At 55.2% G+C, this 14551-nt stretch overlaps 2 protein-coding genes across 9 annotated transcripts; both read right to left on the bottom strand.

The window, feature by feature from the left end:
* Positions 1 to 806: 806 nt before the first annotated feature.
* Positions 807 to 2968, bottom strand: HEXIM1 (HEXIM P-TEFb complex subunit 1). Its single transcript, XM_025861804.2, has one exon. The coding sequence runs from the start codon at positions 2272 to 2274 to the stop codon at positions 1195 to 1197; it is 1080 nt and encodes a 359-aa protein (XP_025717589.1). The 5' UTR covers positions 2275 to 2968; the 3' UTR covers positions 807 to 1194.
* Positions 2969 to 7076: 4108 nt separating this feature from the next.
* On the bottom strand, positions 7077 to 13515 carry ACBD4 (acyl-CoA binding domain containing 4). Of its 8 annotated transcripts, none has more exons than XM_025861942.2 (11): positions 13379 to 13508; positions 13089 to 13256; positions 12829 to 12958; positions 12480 to 12600; positions 12324 to 12408; positions 11943 to 12063; positions 11603 to 11689; positions 11217 to 11287; positions 11051 to 11129; positions 10324 to 10457; positions 7077 to 7796 (listed from the first exon to the last, which is right to left on the bottom strand). In XM_025861942.2, exons 3-11 carry the CDS (start codon positions 12914 to 12916, stop codon positions 7671 to 7673), a joined length of 912 nt encoding a protein of 303 aa, XP_025717727.2. In that variant the 5' UTR covers positions 12917 to 12958; positions 13089 to 13256; positions 13379 to 13508; the 3' UTR covers positions 7077 to 7670. The 8 variants fall into 8 exon arrangements, with proteins under 8 accessions (XP_025717727.2, XP_025717729.2, XP_025717728.2 ...); XM_025861944.2 differs by having other exon boundaries at positions 7077 to 7793; XM_025861943.2 differs by having other exon boundaries at positions 10324 to 10454.
* Between the last annotated feature and the right edge of the window lie 1036 nt (positions 13516 to 14551).

Raw genomic sequence — 14551 nt, 5'->3', positions numbered from 1 at the left:
CCCACTCGGCCCATAAGGACTTAATTTAGCTCCTCTTCCAGAAGCTTTATATTTGATTTGCAGTAAGGGACGGGGGGGATTTCTAATTTTGGTTTGACCCTCATGAAAAGGTGGAGAGCTCCTTTTTTTTTTTTTTTTTAGTATAGGGAGCACCTAAGTATTAGATAATTAGGGTAAGTCCTTGGAATGCCCCAAGCAACCATTTCCTCTATAAATCCAATATTCCCTACCTCTAAATATCTTAATAAAGAACAGCCACAAAGTTTATCCAACCATTGCTTGCACTAAAAAAGCAGGGGGTTTACCAAGAGCCTTTTTCAGACATCCAGGAACTTCTTCCAGCCTTATTGGGGAAGTGGAGGAATCACTAAAAACCTATTTGTAGGAATGAAATGAGACTGTCAATTGTCTAACCTAACAAACTGCCAAATTAGGTTTACAGTTTTGTTAATAGACTTTCAAATGGCTGTTGAGAAGCAGAATTAAATTTTAAGCTTCCGATTGTAGCCACTTTCTGCTCCCCAAACACCCAACACTGGTTTCTTTCTCCAGCATCAAAAAAGAAAACCAAGGCACTAGAAAGCGAGCACACTTAGGTATTGAAGATAATTAAACTTTATATTTTGCCTGAACTGTATATTTAGCACACTAAAACCCATTCAGGGGAAAAACCAGCAAATTGAAAATTGTCCCATTAAAGATTGTTTTTTGCAAACTGACAATGATTTCTTTACCCCCCCAATGCAATCACTTAAAATAAATCAGCACTATTTTGAATTAGCTCTAGAAATCACACTGAAACTATGTTACATTTACAAATATTAAATTTATTATACCTAGAATGAATTTAATGGTTCTCAGATTTGGCCACCTTATAGCTCCGTTTAAGGAGGGGATTTTTTAACAGAAAAATGCATTATAACTTGGTCAAGTTACTTACACGTTAAAAAAAAAAAAAAACTTCTAAAAAGAAAACAAGAAAAGCAACCCTTCAGTTTCACATAATTAAAGAACAGGAGAAAAGCACACAAGCTACATCATAGCTAAATTTACCAAACCAACCAAAGCCGGGGGGATTTTCTCTTCTGATTATTGTCATAAAAAGGTCCACTGTCTTATATACACATGTGTATAATGTTACATTCCATCACTGTAAAAAGTCCCCTTTGCCCCCTCCCCCCAAAAAGTTTCAGTCTAGTCTCCAAACTTGGACAGCGGCGCTCGCTCCTGCTGCCGGTGCAGTTCGTTCTCCGTCAGCAGCTGGAGGTTCTCGGCGCGCAGCCGGTCCAGCTCTAGCTCCAGCTCCCGCACACGCGCGTCGTCGCCGCCCAGCCGCTTGCTTTCCAGCCGCAGCCGGTTATTCTCGTCCTCCATGCGCGAGAGGCACTTCTCCAGCTCCAAGTACTCCTTGATGAGCTCCTGCTTGCTCATGTTCTGCAGACTCTCCGCGTGGTACCGCTCGTAGGTCTCCGAGAAGTCCCGCTGCAGAAACTCGCTGCCGTCTCCTCCCATCCCGTCGCTGCCCCCATCCTCCTCGCCCGCTTCTTCCATGAAGTCCTCATCGCTGGTGTCGTCGGATTTGGCAGCGGCCCGCTTGGGGTAGAGACCGGTTTTGAGATCCGGCTCCTCCTGGTCGTGGTCATCCATGAGGAACTGCGTGGTGTTATAGGGTGCGACAGGCTGGCCCTTGGCGAACATCTCAGCTCGAATCCTTGAAGCTCGCAGGCTCTGTTTTTCGTCGAACTTTTTCTTCTCCTCCCAAGTCAGCTTGTAGTACGGTTTCCAATGCCGCTTCTTCTTGGAGGGGCGTCTCCTATGTTTTTTCTTGCCCAGCTGTCTCTGCTGCTGTCCCCACGCCTCCTCGCCCCCTGCAGCAGGAGCCCCCAACTTGTTGGCCTCGGAATCATGACATGGCTGTGCGAGAGGCTCGGCCTCGGGCCTCGGTTCCCCCCCAGCCCCCGGCGGGGGGGCTCCGCCAGCGGACAAGTCGTCCCCATTCTGGCCCTTCTTGCCTGCTTGCGGGCAGCTAGGTTCTGGACAGACGGGGTTCTGAAGGGGAGGCGGCTGCGGCTCCAAGCTCCCTTCCCCCTCCTGCCCCGGACGGCCACCCGACTGGGGGGACGCTCTCGATTGCCACCTACTGTCCTCCTCGGGCACCCGCTCCTCCGCGCCTGGGGGGCGATCGGGGTTCCGCTCATCATGAACAGCAACAGCACCTGTACAGTTGCTAGTTTGAGGCTGGTGCTGGTATTCTGACAAGAGTGGCTCGGCCATGGCTAATAGAGTCCTCTTCTCGAAGTTTGAAAAATTTTGGCTGTAAGTCCTTAATGAAAAAAGAGGTTTTTCTTTGCTTTTAAAAAATGTCCAGCAGAGTCCTCTTCGGTCTGTAATTCCTGCAGTGACGCCTTTAGCAGGTCCTTCTGTAAACAAACTCCAAATGCAACTTGGGAGAGCTCAAGTCAGTAAAGGGTTAAGTGCCCACAGCGCGGCCAGATAGCGGGTCCAAGGGGGTGCAGCAGCAGTAACAGTACGTAATGTGCAAAGGAGGTGGACCTCAAGCCTCCCCGCAGAGCGCCCCCACGATCGAGGAGTTGGTGGGAAAAGGAGATGAGGTTAAAGTCCAACGGGTTAAACCCAGCCCCGAAGGGGTTAAAACTACCCGATGACGCTGCCTCCGAGGGGCCGAATCCACAAAGGGTTAAATCCCCTGCCGCAGAGCCCACAAGGGGTTAAAGTCCCAGAGCCACCTCCTCCCACTTCCACGGGTGTCGCTCCAACCCGAGCTCCCAGTTCCCTAGGCCCGGCCGGAGCCTCAGCCGAGGACAGACAAACTCATCTCCCCTTTGGCTCGATGCTCGGCTCAGCTCAGATCTCCACCGCCTCCTCCTCTTTTCCTCCCTCCCTCCTCCCCCTTCCGACAGCAACTCTTCCGCCTCCTCCCCCAACTTCCCCTCCCAACCTGCCTCTCCACCTGCCAACTTCCAACTGCTGCCTCCCAGCCCTCTGCGCCCCTTTTATATAGAAGTCTGTCCGCCCCGCCCATGCGCATGCGTAACGGAGTCCCCGTCTCAGGAAGCTGGGAGTCGTAGTTTCCATCCCTCAGGCCCGCCGTCCTCGCGCGCCGTGCGACGTAGCCAATCCCAGAACGCGTAGGGGGCGACTTCCAGGCCGCCTCCTTCCATTGCATAGCCCTCGCTGGAGAAACGTGAGTGACCATTGGCCAGGAGTCACACGTCTCGCCGAAGAAGGAAAGCCAATCGCAGAGAAGATGGGGCGGGTTTTGGACCATACCATTCTGCTTCAGGAATACGAGAAGATTCGATGGCCTCTGAGGGCCTACACAGAATATTTTTATTAAAAGGTGCGTTGTAAAGGGTATTATCGTCTTCTGTCCTCAGCGGAAGGGTTCCGAAGGTCATAAGCATTTGTTAGCTAAAGCAAAAATGGTTTATTCCTAAAAAGTAGTCCCTACAGTGTAAAAGAGGATTAAATCCTATAAAGAGAGATGTTGGCCTATGGCTAATAACTCTCGATTCTTAAGATTACAGGAATGGCTGCAAGGTGTGTGTGGTTAATGCCTGGGACTGATATTTGCGGAAGGATATTGTGAACATATTTTGAAAAAACGAAAAGCGTATGAAGAAGTAAACAAATGAAAAATAAAAAGTGCCGCCTTAAAGGGACAGTGTGACTGCATTAGTGCAGCAACCCCGGACTAGGCCTTGGAGGATGAGAAGGCAGGTTCGAGTCCCGGGTGACTTCCACCCTCGGATTGGCTTTGGGACCGCTGGACGAAAGTGGCCGAGCCCCAGTCCAGGCCTAGTCTTTCAGGGCCGCGGCTGCCCCAGGACCAGTGCAAAAACGGTGGGCCGGTGGGCCGTGACCGAGCCTCTCGCCCGGGCGGGGATCCGGGAAGCGCGGGGTGTGCACCTGGGGCTCCCGGGAGACCCGGGGTGGGAAGGCCTCGTCCCCGGGCCTCAGCTTCTGTCGAAGAAAATGGCCTCCTGGGGCCGACCGGGAGCCTTTCCTGAGCTCAGACAAGGCAGTCCGGGCCAGCTGAGGGACCTCTATGTGGGGAGGTGGGAGAGAAGGTTCAGAATTAATCCTGAGTTTAAATAATCAACCAATCTCTCCATCCATAGAGGCTCTGCTCATTAGTGGGCGCTGGGCAGCACTGGGAGGGAACGGAGCCAAAGAAAGAGGACGTCTTGCCCAGAAATGGGGGCAGGGGGATGCTGGCCCAGGACCTTGGGGGTAGACTCATGGGGGAGGGAAGGTGACACAGTCTCCTTGAGAAAATTCTCCAGATTCCAAGCTCCAGCCCAGAGGACAGGGCCGTGGAGTAGCCTAAACTCTCCGCTGTAATCATTTCGGCCTAAAAATCTCAGTGTAATAACAGCCTCCCCCTCTGGCCACACATCCGTGACCCATTCTTACTATTTCTTTCTTAATAGCAACATTTTACATCCCGGCCTCTTTCTAACATACAACATTTTTTTACACACAATCATTTGACCCCACCACAGCCCGGTGAGTTAGACAGGGTGGGAATGATTGTCTCCATTTTAGAGATAAGAAATCTCTGAGACTCCGAGAAATGAAGTGACTTGTCCAAGGTCACATGACAACTAAGTGGCAATTCCTGCTAGAACGAAGGTCTTTTTGACTCTCGTGTCATTTTTCTTTCACAAAATTCTCTTTTTGCTCAAGAACTTTGGATTTAGTTCCTTTCTATTTCCAACAGCCTCAGCCTAATTAAAGCCCTCGTTTCTTCATTTAGCGAACATTTGTTAGGAAGGAACAATGATGAATAAAATGTCATCCGTGCTGCACATGGACAGTGTGGAGAGGCCGTTAAACCACTGTGAGTCAAAACGACAAATGAAGAAAATCCTGGCTAGGGGCCTGTGAGCCAAGCTGCTCAGGAGTTAGGAATTAGGGACAGGATTCGTGGGGGACATGTCTCCTTGGCGCTCTCGGGAGGATGAAGGGTTTTGAGGCCCAGTAGCATGAAGAAGGACGTTCTTTAAAGAGCAAGCGTCATGTCCAAAGAAAGGACTTGTCTGGGAACTCAGGAATGGTTCCATGGGGAGGTGGTGATGGGCACGCCCCAAGGGAGAAGCAAGAGTGCCTCTGGGGCACATCCACCTGTTTTGAAATTGACCACTCCAGTCCCTGGGCTTCTGAGAAAAGCCTGCCCTTCTTTGTGCTCCTTCATCAGTCATGCAGGAGACTCCTCTGTGAGCAAGAGCTCCCCCTCACATCGACAGTTCCCTGAGGAAAAGAGATTTTGCAGAGAACTTGAATGGGAGTCAGAGATCTCTTTATTGTTACCACATTTTCAGACTCCAGAGGACTCCTGGGTACCCTCATTCAGGGGGATTGAAAGGTAACAGCTGAGCCCAGCCACCCTTAGTTTGTTGGACAGGACTCATTTGTCATGTGTGGGGAGCGGAGGGCAGAGTGATAGGTTGTGGAATTCTAGAATTCTGTCAAACAAGAGGCCGGGCACCTTGATATTAGCTGAGTTTTAACCCATTGCCAGGCATTTTACATGTCCTGGGCATTTAAAACCCAGGACTGGGAATGCCTGGGTGGCTCAGTTGGTTAAGCGTCCGCCTTCGACCCAGATCCCTCAGTCACGATCCCGGGATCCTGGGATCGAGCCCCACATCGGGCTTCTGGCTCAGTGAGGAGCCTGCTTCTCCCTTTACCTCTACCTGCTGCTCCCCCTGCTTGTGCTCTCACAAATAAATAAAATCTTAAAAAACAAAACAAAACCAAAAAACCCACGACTGCCTTATGATGAGCTCTTCATCCTTATTTTACAAACAAGGCAGCCCAGGTTCAGAGCAGTTACGAAGCTTGCCCAAGTCCCACAGCTAGTTGTGTGCCCATCCCTGCATCCCCAGCATCGCTTTGGTCCCACTCCTGCTGGGGTCCAGCTTTAACACAAGGGTTTATTCAGTCTCTCTGCCTGCGCCCCTGGGCTGGATCAGAGAGCACCAGGGCCTGTGTGTCTGCCCTCCCCACCTCGAGAGAAGGACTGACGAGTGACTTGAGGCTTCCAGTGGTTCGAATGATAGCCAGCCTCGGGTCAAGGCTCGGGGCGGGTAGAGGGAACTCAAGAGGAGTTTAAGGGTCTCCAAGAAGGGGCCTTCAGAACTGCCTTTTCCTCACCGAGGGCAGGAAGGTCCTGGAGCCCAGGCGGTGGCAGCTGCAGGGGCTCAAGGCTGCTGTGGCCCTCGGCCGTTGGGGCTCCTGGCCAGTGGCCTCTCGCGCTAAAACTAGGGAGGCGCTCGGAGTGGCGAGTTCCCCACCGAATACGGGCCACTGCTGGAGCCAGAGGGGCCCGGGGCGAAGGGGTAGGAGGCGCGACAGGGCTGTCGCTGACCAGAGGGAGACCAAGGCCGCCAGGCGGTGGGAAAAAGAAGTTCGGAGTCCGAGCAGCCGGCGGCGCCCGCAGCTCTGTGCCCACGCGGGCGCTCTGCCCACCCCGACGGGGGCTCCCTGCGTCCGGCCCCGCCCCCACTCCTCAGGGCGGGGCGGGGACTAGGCTCCCGCTGGGTCTTGGCCTTCCAGAAAGTTCCCTGGGAAAGCCCGAACGCGGAGGTCACGCCAGCTGTGGAGGGGGAAGCGGGCGGTGGGCACTTCCGGGGCCGCGGGGGCCCCCGGGGCCCCATCCCTGCGGCCTGCGCTCGGCACAACGAGCGGCCGCCTTTCTCTCCGGGGGGTGACCCGGCCTCCGCCCGTGCCCCGCGAGCTTCCTCTCCTCCCCGCGCCCCCCCGCGCCGGCTCGCAGGGCCTCCCCTCCGACGGGGCGGGGGGTGGGGCCAAGGCGCGGCCCCACCCCCCGGCGACAGCGGAGGGCCCCCCGCGCCCCTCCCTCGGCCGCCCCCCCCCCCCGGCCCCGGGCCCCGGGCCCCTGTGCCCGCCGCTCCTGCTCTGGAAGGAGGGAAAACCGCCGGCCTCTCGGGACGGTCCTCGGGGGCGCTGGGGGAGGGGCAGGGAAGAGGCTTGTGCCTTGCGCGCCCGGACCCGGCTTCCCGCCTCACTCCGTGGGGACCCAGACGGCAGAAGATTAAGGTCTTATTTTATTTAGTGAAACATTCATTCGTAAGCGAATCTTCCGTGAAGACGTCCTGAGTGTGTGCGTGCAGGGGGAGGGAGGCCAGCAAAACGCAGCTCACTCCCCTCCCCCCAACTCGGCCGGGCCTCCGGGCCTCCCTCCCTCAGCCTCTCAGCCAATCATTCTTCCAGGCCCCAGCCCAAGTCCCAACTTGCCCAAGAGCTGGCCCTCCACCCGGAGAGGCTGGGGTGGGAGAAGAGTCAGGTGACCCAGAGGGAGGGGAGGGCAGAGGCTGAGACCCGGCAGCCCCGCCCCCGAGTCACGGCCAACCCAGAACCCGGGACGTGCACCACTCCTACACCCTCACCAGGCAGCCTCGATGTTTGGGTGGGAGGGGGAGAAGGCGTCCGAGTGAAGTCGCGGGGAAGGATGGGCTCTTAAACGCCCCCCCAATAAGGGAGCGGTGCAAAGGCAAACATTGAGTCGTGGGGGGACGCAGTTAATGCTGTTCTTCTCCTAAACCCTAGGAAGGCTCAGGGCACAGCAGGACCAGGGGGCTCATAGCCACCTTAGTTGGCTGCAGAGACCCCTCCACTGAGCGTCACCTCTTCTGGGTCCGAAACTGTCGGAAGAGCCACTGGACGATGAAGGGCCACAGGAGGAAGAAGAGCACCGTGGGACCCGAGAGCCTGAGGGGCCATGGCCGGGCACTGGGCGGGGTTCTCTGCTGCCAAGAGGGAGGGAGTCAGGGGCCAGCCCAGGCTTCAGCACAGACTGGGCCCTCCTGAGGAACCTGCTTCCAGAAGTAAGCGGGAGCTTCGTCTGGGGGAGCTGCCTCCCTAAGAATGTAAGAACTGGGGCAGAGAAGGCCCTACATCCAAATCTGCACCACTAGAAGGGAAGGGACCCTGGGGTTCCCAGTGTGTCCCTAACAGCTGACCTCCAGTTCCCTCCCACATCCTCCTCCCAGGACAATCCCAGGTGCCAAGGGAGACTGGAGGGGCTGCCTGGTGGAGAGACTGGCTTCTAGGCTGTCTCTTCTTGGCCACAAATCAGTGGCCTGTTGGTGTGGCTTGAACACCCAATATTATAAAGGATGTGCCACATACTTCAAATGGTGCTCAGATTTTCGTTTCCAAATATCATTCTTTGCTAAAAGGAGCCCGGGCTCCTTGGAGAAGTGGCTAATCCAGGTCTGGAGCAGGGAAGGTAGAGGTGAATGTGGGACATCTTGTACCAGAAAGCAAGGAAACTTTTAAAGATTAATGAGGTCATGTTATGAGAACATAGGACCCAGCTTGAAAGGGTCTCCATTGACCAAAATTGTGACAGTGTAAGCATCACAAAGAATTAATTTCAGTTGATTGAAATACTGAATTTTAAAATCCATTAGTCCATAATGATACTCAAAGTTGGAAATTTGTCACTATTGAGGTAGCTGTTAAATCAACTCCTTACTTTAAAATAGGTAATTAAAGAGAAAGAATTAAGCCTTTATTCTGCCTTTCCATAAGGCACTGTACTTCAGGGAACTCCTAGATGACACGCTACAGAAAAGTGACACCTAATATATGGTAAAGGAATAATAGAAATTAAAAATCAACATTTTTTCCAAATAAATTATTGATCCAGGCAAGGATTATCCATCAACTGTCAAAAATCAGGTGGCCAGTGGGGTTAATGGGGGAGCTGGACACTCCCTGACTCCAACAGTGATGGGATCCGACTGTCACCCCTTCATCTATGCTGGTGGTCCACGTAAGAATCATTTATGGTGGGACAGCCAGATGTGTCCCCTGATGTGAAGAACATCACATCTGACATAATCTGGTCATGTAAACTAGCCACGAGGATGTAATCAGAAAGACCCAAAAAGGAACATTCTACAGGACCACTGCACTGGCTCAGTCCCAGTAAGTAAGTAGCAAGGAAGAAGAGCTGGTCTGGATGAAAGGAGTCTTAAAGGACAGAGGACCCAAACGCAGCACGGTTTGACTGGACAAAGAAGCTGGCAAAGGCGATTTCAGGACAACTGGGGAGATTTCAGTTTGGATTGGGTGTTTGATAATATGAAGGACTTGTGGGTGCTAACATGTTGTCATTTGGGCTAGGTAGTAGAATGTTCTTATTTTTAGAGATGGAAAACCAGCTATTTCGGGGAGGAGTCTTTAAAATCTTCAGCATGTAAAATTAGCTAAAGGTCAAATAAATAAGTAAATAAAGCCTCGAAGGGGTGGGCGTTGAAAGGTGAATCTGAGGAAATCCCTGCCACCCACATTGTCAAGGGGGTCAGGGGCCACCCAAGCGATCCCCCATATCCAGCAATTCAGCCGTCTCCTGCCCCATCACCCCAGGCTTCTCAAGAACAGACCCACTCAGAGTCAGTGGTGAGTCCCAGCTTCGGAGGGAGACAGACCTGGGGCCACTCCCAGCTCCATCACTGGATGGTGATAATAATAATAGTAACAATGGAGCCCATTGGAGAAGGCCTTCCTGGGGTGGGGGGGCATTATCTTATCTAATCCTCACAGCAGCTCTGTGAGGTTCCTCTGGGCTGAATTACCTAGCCTCAGAGAGCCTTGGTTTCCCCTTTGTAAAAGGGAAACGAAAAGCAAACCTAGTTCATCCGTTGTGTGGATTAAATGAGATCATGTAAATTCTGTGTTTGGCACTCAGCGGGAGCTCCGGGAAGGGTGGCTGTGAGCCATGCTGCAGGAGCTCAGGAGCCCAGGTGTAAGGGACAAGCAGATCTAGGAGAGGGGAGAGAGTAAGGGGTGCAAGGGCTGAACTGTTTGGGAGCAAACCCTAAATCTGGGAAGAGAAGTCCTGACGAAGGGGCAACAGGGACCCCCAGCCCCAGTGCAAAGAGCAGGCACATCCTGGCCTTCCAGACTGTTGGACTTAGCCCTTCACGCTCAGTTTCTCTTCCAGCAGAGGGGGGTAAGAGCAGGAAAGGAGGGCCCTTCCCACTCTCCCTTCAGTCCCCCCCGACTGTCGTGCCTGGGACATAAACGAATCACACCATTCTCTGCAGAAATCAGAGATGTGGGCACATCTGTTCTCACAGATGTGGGCACATCTGTTCTCACAGATGTGGGCACATCTGTTCTCACAGATGTGGGCACATCTGTTCTCACAGATGTGGGCAGGTGGAGAGTCAGGACAAAAAGACGGAAGTGGCTCCGTGAGGGGCCTGGAGTAGAGACCCATGGCGTTCTGCCCCAACCTCGCCCTGGGCCTTGGGGGCAGCTCACCTGCTTGGGGAGGCCGGGCATGCTCTCTAGGCTCCGCAGTCTCCCCTGGACATCCCGCATGCTCTCTTGCAGTGCCCGAACTGTCCCCACCAGCCACGTGTCCAATTCCTGGGGCCTCAGTGCGCTGCCCTCTGCTGAGCACAGACACAAGGGAGGGGGCTCAGGAGGCAACTCAGCTAGGGACAGGGTGGTGGCAGGCTGGGGCGGGCCTGGGGAAAAGGAATAGGAGAGTGCAATCCCTTGTAAAGGGTGCGCTTTATAAAGTCCATTCGAGTGGCTGAGTAACAGGCTGCCACGGGTTTGAATCCCAGCATTGCCACTTAGCTGTGTGACTTGGGGTAAGTGAGAAACTTCTTTGAGCCTCATTTTGTCATCTGAAAATTAGGGGAAGAGGTCACTGCCTTCACAGGGCTGCTCAATGACCTACTTACTCAGAGGAATAAAGGAGATAATATTTATGAAAGTGCCCCTTAAAGGACATGGCACGCTGGAAGGTCTAGAAGGAGACAGGACAGAAATCAGTGTCCTTTGACAGTCTCACATGGAAAGCCTACAGAGAGGGGGCCGGGCAGGGACTTTGCCCATCCAGGCTGGTGACTGGCTGTCTGGCAAGTGCCCAGTGCCAGACTTTGACCTCCGCCCCAAGAGGGCAGTCAGGGGAAAGCCTGGGGCACACCAGAACCAGAGGGAATGGCAGAAGCGGGTGAAGGGTCGGGCAAGGGCTCACCTTTCTCTGCAGGGAGCATGGAGCTGTTTCTGGTGTCAGGCTCTCCTCCAGGGGCTCCCTTCTGCTCTGTCCAAACCTGCTGAGATGAGGCACAGGTCCAAGGGTGGGGGTAGGGCAGCAAGGGCCCAGTGGAGTGGGGAAGGCAGGGAATGAGGGGTAGTCTCACCAGCTCAGGTTCCAGTTGCTCCAGGGAATCACAGAAAACCTCGGAGTCCAGGTCCCTAGGTGGCTGGGACTCTAGGCAAGGGGAGAGGTAACATTAGTGACAGAGGGAGGCTATGGAAGAAGGAGAGGGGTGTGCAATGGGACAGAGGCACCTGCTCAGGGGGCACTGGAGACACTGCCACAGGAGGCAGAGACGGGTCCCAGGAGTGAGGTCCTAGGACTGGAATCCCAGAACCTGCCCCCCGGCCTTTGCAAGCACAGCAGGTCTCACTATCTGTGAGCATGAGGCGTGGCATCCAGCCTTCTCCCCTTACCCACCCCACCGGAAGCCCCCCACCCACCCCTGCTCTGGGTTTGGCTCTCTGCCCCTCTGGCCCAGGCACTGACCTGGACTTGGGGATGCTGGTTCCCTGGGGAGGCAGGGAGGCTCTGGGGCAGCCCCAACATCTCCATTCAGTACCTGCTCTCTCCAACCTGCTGAGACATGGCACCCAGAGGTGGGGCTGGGAAGAGACTGGTGCCTCCCAGTGAGATCAACCCCTGCTCCCCATCAGCTATGAGCTCTGCCTGAGACCCACGCCATCAGGGGCACTGGGTGGAGTCCCTTACAGGGACATCACCCGGAGCCCTCTGCCCCCAAATCCCCCCTCCAACTGAGCAGCCCCCTCTGCCTGGACCTAAGAAAATTCACTCAGCACTTGTGGAGCTCACAGCCTGGGGGCCTGACCTGTGACCCTTCTCAGGAAGGTTTCCGGGGGCCTCGGCATATCGGGGATCACCTGGTACAAGGGCTCGAAGTAAGCAAACATGTTCTCTGCCACCTCGCCCAGGGGCACTGTGTCGATCACCTGTGGGGGAGGGGCTCTGGTGGGTAGGGGCCTGCCCCTCCTACCACTGTCCCGCTGTCCCCCCTTGAACCAGGTCCCCTCCACCCTGTGCCCAGTCAGGGACCAGAGACAGGCAGGGCTGGGAGATAGCATGAAGGTGGTAACTCCTACAGGTGTGTCAGTGTGCAGGAAACGTAATGGGGGTCAGCCCTGGAAGGGCAGACGACAGGGCACCTAGCTGACACCTTGGGGACAGAAAGAAGCCTGCAGCCTCTCCCTACCTTCTGTGCCACAAGCTTCATCTCAGTGATGTAGGCAGACATGGCCTCCTCCCTGCTCATCTTGCCCAGGCTGTTCCAGGCATCCCTGGGGGGCAGAGAGCTGTGAGAGGCTGGTTGACGGCTGAGGCTTGTTTGCCCGGCCGGTAGGGAGCTCACCACTTGTATCGTCCGATTGGGTCCCAGAACCCAGGCCGGGGGACGAGGCAGGGTCCCATGGTAGCTTGCTTGTAGTAGCTGTAGAATCTCAGCATCTCTTCATAGGAGGGGCGGTAAGAGCCTGGGCAGAGGGGTGGGAGTGGAAGGCAGAGCATCATCCCCAGGGAGATGGGATGAACCACCCTTGTAATGGGTAGAGATGGTGAGGGCTCCGACCCAGCTGGACAGGGGCAGGAGGCAGACGAGATCCCCAGGGCAGCCCAGGCAGGGACTTATCTGCATCAACTGCAGGGATCAGAGGCAGACCCCAATCTTCTTGACCCCCAAATGCAGGTCCCCGTGCCCTCACCATTCTTAGGCAGGTTCTGAATGACACTGACTGCGGCCTGGAACTGTTTCTGGCAGTCTGGTTCTGGGCTTTCATTCTCGGTACCCATACCCAGCGGCTCCGAGCCCTGGGGACCCACTTTTAAGCGACTCTGCAAGAACAAGCCTCCGTGTGAGTAGACTCTGCAAGAACAAGCCTCCGTGGACCTCCACGGTCCACCCCGACACACACCTCCGTAAACCAACTGATCCACTTTCCAAGGAGCAAACTAAGCTCTATACCTGAGTGAGATACCCCGAGAGCTCAGAAGCTGCGGCTGAGAAGACTCCTTTTCCAACCCCAGGGGAGCGTGGGTGGGGCCCGGGTGGGCGGAGAGGACCCCGGTGGGTGGGTGGAGGAAGGTGCCAAGAGTCGCTGTCCCTCCCTCTCTAGATGCACATCTCCAACTCCTAAACAGGAGAATGGGCAAGCCAAGAGGAGTCAGGGCGGGGCCGATAGTCTCCCACCCTGGTCCCCCACCCTCTCTGCCCTGGGGTCCCCTACCCCAGCCGCTCGGCCATCAGGCACTCACCCTGCAGCGCCCACTACCCAGACTTAGGTGCTCTGTCGCCACTAGCCGGAGGCTTCCGACTGACCTCCGGGCCCAATCTGACCGGGATGTGGACGCCGGGGCGGGGGGGGGCAGTTTAAACCAATGAGAGAGCCCGTTTCAGCTTCTTCTATACCTCAGCCACTCAGCGCGGTCCTTTCAAGATAATGCAAATAGTTTAGCAGTGCTTCTCCCAATCAGTCGAGGCGGATCCGCCGGCCGGCTCCCCGACCTTGTGGGGGCCAGAGGCGGGAGGAAGCGCCACCTGGTGGACATAGTGAAACGACGCGGAGTCCTCGCGCCCCCTGGTGGAAGCCCGCGTCTGGCAGCCGAACCCAGGTCCTGCAGAAAACCGAGCGACTCAACTCCGTTCCTCAGACCCTTCTAGGCGCTGGGGATAAAAAAAAAAAAAGGGAGTCATGCCCTGGAGGAAGGGGGGGTTCTGGAGGGGTTCTGGAGGAGGGGCACTGGAGCTGAGTTTTGGAACACGTTAAGGGTAAGCCAGGAGAAGAATGAGGAAGGTCATTCCTGGAGGAAGGAGTTGCAGGATCAAAAGTACAGAAAGAATATCCCGAGAGGGGTGAGGACCCAAACCAGTAGGTCGAACCTCTCGGTCGAGGATATTTGAAAGTGGGCTAGAGCACGTAGGTGGCAAATCTAGGTCCTCAGGAATTAAGCTTTCTCTTTGAGATGCCACGCTCTTGGCCGCCGCCGAGGGGCGATGTGCGCCCGGCTCTCCGCACCCAACCTAGGGCAGTTGCTAACCCTAACAGGGTTAGTGTCCTGCCGTCCCACGCTTCAAGCACAGATAGTCTGATGGTTTCACATAGAGTAAGTGAACACATGAGACGGTCACCAGGACCCACACTCGACGTTCACCCACAGGCTGATGTCCCGGACATCTACACAGGATGCGACGGCCTTCCCGGGGCAATCGAACGCCCGCTGGGGCGCCAACCCAGCCAAGCCTCGAACCCAGAACCGAGTTCAGCCGGGTACTCTAGACTTAGTGCCACCCCATCTTCCCCAGCTTTGAGACTTCTGCCACTGTAGGGCCTGCAACTGGCCTGGCTCGGAGAGGGTTAATCCTATGACGTCACAGCAAAGGCTTCCTACCCCCACCCCTCCCTCCCCCCTCCCCCAACCCTCCACTTT

This window comes from Callorhinus ursinus, unplaced genomic scaffold, assembly GCF_003265705.2.
Source record: "Callorhinus ursinus isolate GAN/ISIS: 27379988/994484 unplaced genomic scaffold, GSC_fseal_2.0 scaffold102, whole genome shotgun sequence".
Lineage (NCBI taxonomy): Eukaryota > Metazoa > Chordata > Mammalia > Carnivora > Otariidae > Callorhinus > Callorhinus ursinus.
Note: the sequence above shows the minus strand (reverse complement) of the source record. Positions and strands in the feature narration are given on the sequence as shown.

What these genes read in the sequence shown, in the direction of transcription:
- ACBD4 (XM_025861942.2), bottom strand. Translation starts at nt 12,916, where the DNA reads ATGGGTACCGAGAATGAAAGCCCAGAACCAGACTGCCAGAAACAGTTC. An exon ending in AGCAACTGGAACCTGAGCTG is followed by an intron (nt 11,130 to 11,216) that starts GTGAGACTACCC and finishes GCCTCATCTCAG; the next exon opens with CAGGTTTGGACAGAGCAGAA. An exon ending in CATGCTCCCTGCAGAGAAAG is followed by an intron (nt 10,458 to 11,050) that starts GTGAGCCCTTGC and finishes GTCTGTGCTCAG; the next exon opens with CAGAGGGCAGCGCACTGAGG.
- HEXIM1 (XM_025861804.2), bottom strand. Translation starts at nt 2,274, where the DNA reads ATGGCCGAGCCACTCTTGTCAGAATACCAGCACCAGCCTCAAACTAGC.